Here is an 11,535-nt window from a genome sequence, read left to right on the forward strand (position 1 = left end):
CCCTAATACCATATCTGAAGTCTCTTTTATATAGACCTTAGTGGTCCCCTAATACCATATCTGAAGTCTCTTTTATATTGACCTTAGTGGTCTCCTAATACAATATCTGAAGTCTCTTTTATATAGACCTTAGTAGTACTAAGTCTTTCCCAAAATCCAGACTTGGTGCCGAATTACACTAGAGCCTGTCCCACAATGAGCTTTCCTTAGGACAAGAAAGCCATGATGTCTCTCTGTCATAGGTGGGCCAAATTCTCTGGGCGGGAAAAGTAAAGAAAGGAAAGGTAACCTTGCTCCCTATGACCTCATAAGGGGCAAAATTCCAGTTCAGCCCATTTTCAGCTTTCATTTTCTCAAAGGTAGAGCAGGATCCCCAGGGCTCGGTTTACACCTATCTCCATTTCTAGCCACCAGGGGACCATAGGCAGGCTGGGTGAACACATACATTTTTAAAAAAAACTCATAAAGTGACATTTTCATGCCATGGGACAAGGGCTGCGCGATTAATTGTTATAAAATCGTGATCTCGATTCACCCTGTTTAAAATTTAAAATAAAATGTATTTAAAAAAAAAACTTAATGTGTTATAGGTGCTGAAAAAATCTGTTTGGTTAAAATGATCGTGTAAATGTCCTTTGTGCAAATGTCCGACATTCCAGTTTTATTTGCAAAACCCCACAAAACCCAGTTTAGTAACTGTATATTAGACTAAGCCCGGAAACAAGCGGACACAGATGTAGACATCGAAACATTACCTGCATACATTTCTGTGGCAAATTTCTGATGAAGTAAATGCTGATTTTGAATCTCACAATGAATTTTGAATTTCACAATGAAAGGGCTGACTTTCAGGAGGGATGCCATTGCCCTGCAAGCCTGCGATGATACTATTCTATCAAGTCTTGCCAACACACTCTTACTGTAACTCGTGTGTGGCCTTTGTTGTTTTGTTGCCCATGTCCTGTATTCTCTCTGTCTTTGTGAGCACCTGTCCGGTCTCGTTTGTTTCATGAAAGAAGGAAGTTGTACCACTAGAAGAAATCAGCCTGTGGTTTCGTAGAGAGCTGGCTAACTGTCACCTCTGTGTAGGTGGAACCTGTCAGGATGCAGGCAGTCCTTTGGGGTGCGGTCAAATAACGGGGGGCTGCCGTCTCAGTGCAGTGCAGACACGCCCCGTAGCTCTCCTGCTGTCCATTTGAGAAACGTATGGAGCTGTTCCTGTCCTCGTTACGCTGCGAGGTCGAACCAAAATGTTCTCTTGGTTGTGACCGGGGACTGCCCCTGTAGATCCTCTGTCGTAACATAGACGTGTCTCTGTAGAGACACTCGCGGAAGTTTGGCTTACACAGCAGGTAGACCATAGGGTTGTAGATAGTAGAAGACTTGGCCAACACGGCGGCGAGGGCGAATGCTTTAGCAGGAACCCGTGTGGCGTCTCCAAAAGCAGCCCACATGGCCACAACAGCATATGGACTCCAGGCACCCAGGAAGCCTATACAAACTGCTACTGACAGCTTGGGAGAAGAAACACACACAGACCCTCGTAGGTACACATACGACAAAAACATCAAATGCAGAACATTTTTTTGTTTCATACCAGTGGAAAAGTAAACAAATATCTGTTCCATCCCATTATTAATGATTGGACAGACACACAGATAGCTACATGGGAAGGGTCTACAAAGATAAAGCAAGTAGTCAGCAAAGCATATATATAGGCTCTAAATAATTTACTGTTTCATATTTGTTAAATAAGTCAGTCATGCTGGGGTGACACACTCGTGTCCTCTGACCTTGACAATGAGAGCGTGTGCACTGCTGGTCTTGGTCTGTTGTGACACATGCTGCTGGAGGGCCTGGCGTGACCCGCGCACGGTCAGCAGAATGAAAGTGTAGGATAGGAAGATGATGGTGCAGGGCAGTGCATAGCAAAAGACGAAAAGGCAGACAATGTAAGACATAGCTGAAAGCTCGTGGTTGGGTGCATGCCAGTCAATGCAGCAGGCTGTGCCGTAAGGTTCAGGGCCGTAATGTCCCCACTGTGCCAAGGGCCCTACAGCAAACACGGACGCGTAACACCACACTCCAACGACCAGGAGGCGGGCGTGTGACGAGGAGAACTTGTTACCTGATCAGACAGGAGATACAAAAAGATGCTTTGCAGTTATTTGTGGTGATTTGTTTTCCTTCAACCTAATGCTGTCTGGCTTTGTGACAAAATTTGTTATGGTTGGCAACATCATGCTCATCAGTTTAGTTTATTACCATGGCAGGGGAAGCAGACTTTAAGGCAGCACACTAAGGACAGGGCTGTGAGGTTGGTCAGGCTGCATAGACCAAACAGTACTCCGCACATTGCATAGAGCTGACAGGTGATTTCTCCAAACAGCCACCTGTGTACACAGGAAAGGAAAAGGGAAATGGGATGGAGACATTTTATTATCAGGTAATATGCTGATTAGTTTCCTGATTAATTGATTTATTGTTTGGTCTATACAATATCAGGAAATAGTGACTTACTTTATTTCCCACCGGACTGGGGTTACCTGGGGACCTCTAGGAATTTGTAATGATTGCGGAGGTCGTCTGTGATCTTAACCTAGTGGGAATCTGCCGTGGAATTTGTCAAGTAAAAACCCCAAAGCTAATTACCTACCATATTTCACCAAACACAGAGGTGGTGGGTGAATCAGGAAATATCTGTGATTCATATTGTATTGGCTGCGTTGGCAGTTATAAAGGAAAGCCTTGACATCATATGTGGGGGACACTCTCAGTAAATGCGAGAGAAATACCGACTTCCCTTATCCCATGCAAATGCATCGTGCGAAACACTGACATGGGGGTGTAATTTCTACGTGACATGAGGTCCCCCGGTAATTCTCATGCAAAAAGGGCTTTGGTTGTTTTTCCCTAATGCCCAAAGTAACCTCTTCCAATTTTATTAATTTTTAATTTTTTGATTTAACCAAAACTCATATATATGTATACCTGAAATTCTGCAACCAGGAAATGTAGGAAATTACGTAAGTCAGAGGTCTCCAACAGGGGGTCCGGGGCCCCTAGGGGGTCCTCATAGTTACTGGAAGATGCCACCAAATTTTTGTAAGTTTTAAAAAAAAAGTTTTTCATTACAGGAAAATACTTTGCACGTCTATAACCTGAGGCGGGTGCATCGAAGGGGGATCAGTAAGTCAAACGTTGCAAAGAAACTCCTGCACACTGTCTAACTTGTTTCTTTGCAACTTTTGAAAGTTTAAAAAAAATGTAAATGCCTTAACATGAATCTACCTAAATTATTAGCAAATATACTGTATATCAGCCTGTTTGTGGAAAAAATAAATTATGCTAGGCTTACTGGCCCATGGGTAAGGTAGTCACTAAGGTAGGCAACCACAAATCCAGTTAATCCTAAGGGTTCACTGTGCCGCATAAAAACATGATTTAATAGCTTAGTATTCACTGCACTAAAATAGTATGCGTAAAGTCTTTAGGCTTCCCGAACTTTTTTTTTTTTTTTTTTCTTTATATGCAACTTCATTTTATGTCCCTGATCAGCCTCTCTCTCAGTTAAGAGGTCCTTGGCTTAAAAATGGTTTCTCTGACATCAATCATGAAACATTTGCCAATTACAGTCAACTATTTGTTAACTGGGAAATGAATTTGATGTTTCTGGAGATGGGCGAAATGAAAAAGAAAGATAAGAGGGGGGGTGTGAGATACCTGTGGGTCAGAGATGATGGTATCGCCAATGGGAATAAAGAGAGCGTCATCCCAAGGTCGCTGATGGAAAGATTGATGATGAAGAACTCAGCCGGCTTTAGGGTTGACCGCTTGTGATATGCAACAAGCAGCAGAATGCAGTTGCCCATGAGGGACAGTACACCTGTAAAACAGAAAGAGTTGGGCACCTGTAGGGCTGTGTACCAAATTGGAATTTGACTTTTTAGGTACTGACTAAATTGCCATTATAGCTTCATTATAGTTTCAATATGTAAGGAGTAAATGTCATTGGCGTCAGTGAGCCAATAAGCATGCAGAATGCTTCTACTGTACCAAGATCAAATCATGCTGGTCATTGGCTGTTTAGCGTTACATGTTGTAGATGTAAACAGGAAACTACGTTAAGCACAGAGACAGGGCTCACAAAGTAGGACCGTGAAAATTAAGATTAGTGTCATAGTGTGTCATTTTATAATCTGCTGTTGTTAACCCTCCTGTTGTCCTCGGGATCAAATTTGACCGCTTTTCAAAAGGTTTCTAAATCAGAAATTTGGGCTTTCTTCAACCAAATTGCATAAAAAAACAAACAACGTGGATGGATCCATACAACGCTCCTCACAAGTTAAATAACTGATCAGGTCACTATTTTCACTGAATTTGGGTGTTTAATTTAATTTCATAGCATTTTAAGAAGAAACATCCCGCAGAAATAATAAACAAAGACATTGAAAAAAGTGAGAAAGAACTTTAAAAAGGGACAACAAATGTCAGAGAAAACTTCCAAAAACCTGGTCACAACAACAACAAAAATGTCCCAAAAAATCGACAAAGAACTTTTGGAAAAGTGACAAAGTGTCTTAACTAGGTTTTAAATTAGAATTTTCACCCAGAAAATCTAAACGTTGGTATAGGAAGACAACACGAGGGTTAAAATGAATTTTATGAAATTGGTATCCAAAAAATAAAAGTAAGTTGCAGAATTGGTACTGAACATTTTTGAACGATACCCAGCCCTACTCGTGCGTGCGTGGCGTCAGATTTGCTTGTTCTGTGGACTTACAAAAGACGCTGTAGATCGAGCCCATGAGGATGTCATGCTCCTCGGAGATGCTGGAGGCAAACACAGCAGAGGTGTCTGAAGCATTTACCATCTAAAAAACCGTAAACATTAGGTCACATACAAGTTTAATGTGAATACTGCAGTCTAGGCCTGCAAGATTAAACATTACAAAATATCAGGTCATGTGTGCAATAAACATTACACTTAACAAATCGTGGCAGAGACTCATGATAACAATTTTTAGCTAAGAAATTGTGATCATATTTCCCCCGAATCGTGCAGGCCTACTGAAATCATTGAAGAATTCACTCTACTGATGTTGTCGGGTGATAAACATTTTAAAGTGTGTAAAGGTCGTTAAAAGAGTGTTCAATCACAGTAGCAAAATATATTTCCTCACTGCATGGTTGAAACCATCACCTCTCATGTTTTTTTCTGTTGTCTGCAGTGCAAACTGTTCTTCCCTACTTCTTTGTTGCACAATATTTACAGCCTATAGCTGTAAAAATAGATGAAAAGCTTTTTTTTTGTTAGAAACTAATCGTGTGCAAAAGATGAGGACAATTCATTTTCAATAGAAATATACAGAGCAGGATTGACAGATTTGGAAAAAAATTGGAAAGACGGTCCCTTTCGGGATTTACAACAGAAGTATGAGATGAGAGATTTAGCGCTTAAGAACAAAGCAATTTGAAATAACATGGGCTCAAAATTGATGGGAAAACGGGGATGCAAGAACGCAAACATGCAAACGCACTACAGACCCAAGAAGTGATAGAATAGAAACCTAATGAGCAGAGGTAACAGAGCTGCTGAGTAGCAAATAGATTGTTAGAAGATGTTAATTGTATACTCTCATCATCAGCCGAAGAGCGTCAGAAGAACTCATGCCCTTTGTTATAAGCCAGACAGGGAACCAATGCAATCAGTATCTTCCTGGCTATCTGTAAACAGGAGCATGATTGCTATTCAGTGTGTCACTTTGCTAGATAGAAGAATGAAAAATGATTTGTGAACTTGGGAGAAAAGCAATCCGCAGGGACGAATGTAGCGCAGTACTTGGAGTGCTCTCAAAAGTAATGCAGAAGCAACTAAGGCAATCACACAGGATGATGAATGAGGCCTCATTACGATGCCAGTCAGTGACGAAATGTCCAGTCAGTCTGCCCGGAGGAGTGGTTATGACCGACTTTAGTGCCACTAAAACGAAACACTCGTTATCTCATTTGCTTAAGCCCAAGGACACTCAGTTGCCGGTTTATTAGGCACACCTAGACACAACTACTGAAGTCAGATACAACAATCAGTGTTTCTGGTATTTAGTCTACTGTTTTTAATATAAATGGGGGGAAGCAGAATTATAGAAACACCTGTAAGTATAGTCTGGATAATCGCCTGATGTTTTGGCGCCGCCAGATGTTCCGGCGATGTGGGTTACTGTTGTCTAACTCGGTTCTCTACAGGAAACGACAACAAACTTCCAATCCATGTCAGGTTTTAAAAATTAAATAAAAATAAATAAAGGATTTTGCATTAAGGCAGACCGGCTTGGTTCTCTTAGGGAAGGATTGTAAAGATTTACAAATAATAGGTCAACGGCAACTCTCTAACTTAAACTAGGACGTTTTGGGACAGATTGGCGGGAGTTGCTATGGACAAAATACATGTGACACTGGTACCACTAAGGCCCCAGATGTTTAACCATCTATAGAGCTAATTTAAATAGCTCACGTAACTGTACTGTAAGAACACTTCCTTCCCAAGAGCATTTTGCGGAGTTATCATCTCTGCATCCGGAGCTTAGCCCCCTTCCCCCCCCCAAGACGATTGTAATCGGTTTAAAGAAATGCAAACAACCCAGAGCGTTTTCTTTTCTCTTATCCTGGACAACGTATGCGTGGTGGAGCCGGAACTTACTCCGCAGCGTTGTTGAGATACGTCTGCCTACCGTTATAACGTACAACACCACAGACTGCAGCCTCCAAAAGATCAACTGAGTTCATAGCAAAAGCATATTCTGTATACCTACATATCAATGTCACTAACTATTTTACTCGATAGCATAGTGAATGCCTCCTTCTCAGCCCCATTTCTTTCTGTCACAACAGATGATACAATTTAAAAGACAATTTGTTGGTACATGCACGGTTCCTGCGGGATACCTGCCCTACAAGTTCAGCTTCAGAATTAAACTTCACATCCTATTCTGCATGATCTGGGCATAAGATCTTTTATCACATGCAAGCTCTTGGACAGAAACCATCACGCCTGTAAGATTTAAAGCTTGCACTAATAAAAAAAAAAAAAGATCAGACGAGTGTGGATGCTTCTCTGTCAAGTGTGCTCTTCTTTAAGCACCAGCGCCTCCACCAAGCCTGCGTGAGCAGTATTTTGCCAAATGATTTAAAAACTGCATTATTTAGAAAGCACTTGACTTGAATCAGTATTGTTTAATTTAACAAAGGAACGGCTCAAAGTTCCTCTTAACTCAGACACAGAGCTGAGCTGAATTCTGTGTCGGGGCATGTTTATGTAACCCAGAGGAACAAAACCAAGACGACCCCTAGCCATGGGAGTGTGAAAGCTGGAGGGAGGACGTAGGCCCAAAGAGAGCTTAACCAGCAGAACTGTGACTTTGGGCCACTGTGACAGATTGAGTATTTTGAGACTGGCTGAGCCGTGACTCTACTGTTATCATGTCACTGAGCCGGGCTGAATAACTCTTCTGTTCTGTTCGGCTGGGATTAATTGAACGCTTGTGAGACAGGAACAGGGACCTTGACCTCCAGATGTGATGGGAGGGGGTAAAACATATACTGCCTGCTGACCAGGCTTATATATGTACACAATTGTTTTATTTTCAATGCACATTTGCACCTCATCCCCCTCTAACCTGACCCATAGATTAGATATATTAGACATATGACATTAGACATTTTGACTGTGTAATTTTCCCAAGGAAGAACACTAAATGGCTCTATCTGCAGTTTCTCTTCCGCATGTTATCAAAATTGTGACATTGATGTGATGCCATGGAAACTAAGACTGTCACTCATAACATTTAAATGAATGTGGTCAGAGGAGATAAGCAGCCATTATGAGCAAAAAGTCCATAATCGTTATAAAAGCATATTGTAATCCAAGTTGTCTGTGAGAAAACTGGACTTATGCATTTCCTCCTTGGCTCTGTTTTGCAGGCTTCAGTATTTGTATCCATCACAGAAGATTTAGGCCAATGAGGTCATTGTAGAGAGAGAGAGCATTCCTATTGGCTGTTCTGTGCAAGCATTGCCAGTGCGAAATAGAGGGGAGAGGGATAGCAACAGAAATTCATGTTTTTCCTACCAACTGCAGCTTAATTGTATGTATAGAAGTGAATATAGAAGATGTTTCAATTATCTTTAATATTGTTTGCTTATTTTACTTTACTCTGTTTGTTTGCAACATGCAATTCTTCTGACCAAGGGCGCCCCACAAGACGATTATAATCGTGCTAATTAGTAGATTTTCTCTACTAGTCGTTAAAGGAGAATTCCGGTCAATTCAAAACACGTGGCTCTGCTGTTTGTAAATGTGGTGCTGTCAGTAGAGATAAAAATGAAACCAATGTGTGCTGCTTACACCGTGTTATCCTCCTGCTAGAGTTAGCACCCTATATGTACAGGGGTAGGCACATTAAAAGTGCCTACCCCTGTGCAGTGATTCCTTCCGAGGGAACTAAGTGAATCATACTGCTGGAGAAGTGACAGAAAGGCATAATAGTTGTGTTAATCCAAACCTCTGTTTATTTCCTGTTTTCCCGTGAGCCAACCCAAAGCCAACCCAGCACTTACAATTTCCAAACAGAGCTACATGTTGAAATTCACCAGAATTCTCCTCTAAGTCTCATAAAATTGTGAAACATTCTCTTTTTTCAGGCATTTTGCATATTTAATTTTCCATAGGACGGCTAGGTGAGAAAGGGGGAAGAGGGGGAAGACATTCAGGAAATTGTCACAGGTCGGATTTGAACCCCGTACCTCTGCGTTGAGGCATAAATGTAAGTGTAAATGTGCTGGATTTATATAGCGCTTTTCCAGTCTTAACAACTGCTCAAAGCGCTTTTACATCTACAGGGAACATTCACCATTCACACACATTCATACACTGTGGCCGGGGCTGCCGTACAAGGTGCCACCTGCTCATCAGATAAACATTCACACACATTCACACTCCGATGCGCAGCACCGGGGGCAACTCGGGGTTCAGTGTCTTGCCCAGGGACACTTCGACAATGACTGCAGGGGCGGGGAGAGGCAACCGCTCTACCACTGAGCCACAGCCGCCCTTAAACCTCTCAGTACATGAGCGCCTGCTCTACTAATGAGCTACCTGGCCACAGAAAACAGCAAAATATTCTTATCACAATTTTCCAGAGCACAAAGTGACATCTTCAGATTTCTTTTTTTGTCCAACCAAATGTCCAAAACTCTAAGTCATTTGATTCACTTTCATGAATGACAAAAAAAGAAAGAAAAACAGCTCATTTTTGGGGGGCATTTTTGTTCGGAAAATGACTGAAACAATTGACAAATTAGTAATTTTCTTTCGATTGACTAATTCACTACTCATTGAAGCTGTACTCCATATTTTTGGGTGCAAAGCAACCAATTTGTATCATGAATATTTTTAAGCTTGTGATTCATTGTGTTGTGCCATATTTCCCAGCAACAGACACACAGTGGGCTTTGCAACACATCCCCTGAGGGCCGTGTGCGACCTTTAGTGAGATTGAAGTTCACTGTAATCTCCCTCTTTGTGTGGAACTGCCTCCTTGTTTGAGAGTGACTGACAGTGACAAGTGAATGCCACGCATTCACAGTGCAATATTTACACCGTGGTTTAGCAACATGACAAAGAGTGGTTGGAGGCAACCGTTTCAAACGTTGCAGGACATGCGGTGACATATGTTATGTAACGCCCGTGGAGAATAGTCATGTGATAAATGTCCAAAAGTTCAAATAAAACTGAATAATTCATCCCGCACACAATACACTCACATTTTTTTAATTTATTTTTTATTTTATTGTACAAAAATCTTTAGCACGTGGCTTTTGCTTGTAGCAAATTGTGATCTTAACTTAACAGTCAATCGATTTGTCGACCATTTCCTACAAATAAACAACTTACAATATCAACTTTAAAGTAGAGAGGAGGGTTAAAAACTATTTGTAGTTACTGTTTTCTTTGCATTGTTTTTTAAGCCAATGGGATAGGAGCAAGTGAAATAAAAGTGGGGCACAAAGGAGGATTTCATCGTAGGACAGTGGAGGCACTGATGTGGTTTCAAAGATGGGGCACTCTTATCTATCCGATTGGTACAGAGATAATTTGCCTTTAATGTTCTTATGCAAACAATACAAACACTTGATCATTTTCCTTTAGGGTTCAAAATAATTTATTTCCATAACCTGCTCAATACACAGAAATCAGAAATAGCATGTATAAAATGCCAGCAAGTATCTTTTAATGTTAATCGGGCTTTGTTCTCTCGTTGAGTCAGGAAAGCAGCCGCAAAGAATGCAAAATAAATAATCCTTATCATAATCTTTCTACCACATCTGCTTCCCCTTCATGACACAAACATATTGCATAATTTCAGTCTGATTGAGTGTGGGAAAGCAAACGTCCTTGTGCCAGTGATGGGTAATTGTCTTGCCTCAGACAGCTGTTTTACATTCATTTGTCTCCAGTTGGAAGGTTATTCACTTTGTTATATCATGTTGTGTCCAACAGAAAGACATCGTGCTCTGGCTTTGTGATCGATCACTGTCAACACAGATTACCTTCTGATGTGAAGCTAGAGTCACAAACCAATGACTTGTCCTTCACATAGCTGTCCAGGTAACAAGAATAGACAATTCATGCATGCAAACACACATATCCATGAAAATACTGTGTGGCAAGCATCCTGAGATCAAGTCGACAGGATGTCGTAGATGTGGTCAGTATTGCAACAGCTACAACTTTGACTAAAAGATAAAGAAAAGAAGTCTTTTCTTATTACAGAGAGGGATGATCAGTGACCTTATTGCTAATCCTACCAGATATCCCACGAATTAGCTGTGATGTCTGTCTTCATTTAATCAGCATTAAAGCCAGCACAATCTGGTTTCACTTCCTTGAGATGGTATTTCAACCTTGCCTGGATGTCTGTAAGAAAACACCCCTTTAACACAGGCACATGTTATCATTTTAGAGGGAGACTTGTAAGATTAACAACCTCTGCAAGTAAGAATAAAGACTGCCAGACCTTTGCACGGAAAATAAAATTAAAGAAAGAAAAAACAGAATAAATGTTTTTGAGAGTGTTGTCAGCTGCAAGCAACCATTCAAAACATCATCAGCAACATTTGGAAGATAAAACATATATCATTAACAGTCTTGCTTTTTTTGTCTAATAGTCTTTGCTTTACCCTGGAACACCAAAAAGACACCCGACTGCTGTGCTTCTTACCTTCCATGGAGGAATGAATTGTCCTCAGTTAAACTCATGGAGGCCAGGTAGAGAGCAGGACACAGGGGAGAGGAGCTTGGCCAGCCACTGACAAAGAGACAGTGAGGAGGTACAGACAGACAAACAGACAGACAGACCGCCGGGCAATGGAAGGGCCCAGTTAAGGTATTTTCCTCCTCCTCTTCTTCAATGACACATACTTGCACACGTCCAGCCAGCTGGCCAAAGAGTCACTCTCTCTCATACAGATGTGCAG

General features: G+C 41.3%; 1 protein-coding gene across 1 annotated transcript; it reads right to left on the bottom strand.

The window, feature by feature from the left end:
• Positions 1-823: 823 nt before the first annotated feature.
• Positions 824-11,529, bottom strand: opn7d (opsin 7, group member d). Its single transcript, XM_034875580.1, has 6 exons — positions 11,280-11,529; positions 4,784-4,874; positions 3,724-3,886; positions 2,266-2,393; positions 1,794-2,128; positions 824-1,514 (listed from the first exon to the last, which is right to left on the bottom strand). Exons 2-6 carry the CDS (start codon positions 4,872-4,874, stop codon positions 1,032-1,034), a joined length of 1,200 nt encoding a protein of 399 aa, XP_034731471.1. The 5' UTR covers positions 11,280-11,529; the 3' UTR covers positions 824-1,031.
• Positions 11,530-11,535: the final 6 nt, after the last annotated feature.

The sequence above is a fragment of the Etheostoma cragini genome, chromosome 7 (assembly GCF_013103735.1).
Source record: "Etheostoma cragini isolate CJK2018 chromosome 7, CSU_Ecrag_1.0, whole genome shotgun sequence".
NCBI classification, from domain to species: domain Eukaryota; kingdom Metazoa; phylum Chordata; class Actinopteri; order Perciformes; family Percidae; genus Etheostoma; species Etheostoma cragini.

What these genes read in the sequence shown, in the direction of transcription:
- opn7d (XM_034875580.1), bottom strand. Translation starts at nt 4,874, where the DNA reads ATGGTAAATGCTTCAGACACCTCTGCTGTGTTTGCCTCCAGCATCTCC. An exon ending in CCATCATCTCTGACCCACAG is followed by an intron (nt 2,394 to 3,723) that starts GTATCTCACACC and finishes CTGTGTACACAG; the next exon opens with GTGGCTGTTTGGAGAAATCA. An exon ending in CACACGCTCTCATTGTCAAG is followed by an intron (nt 1,515 to 1,793) that starts GTCAGAGGACAC and finishes TCTTCTCCCAAG; the next exon opens with CTGTCAGTAGCAGTTTGTAT.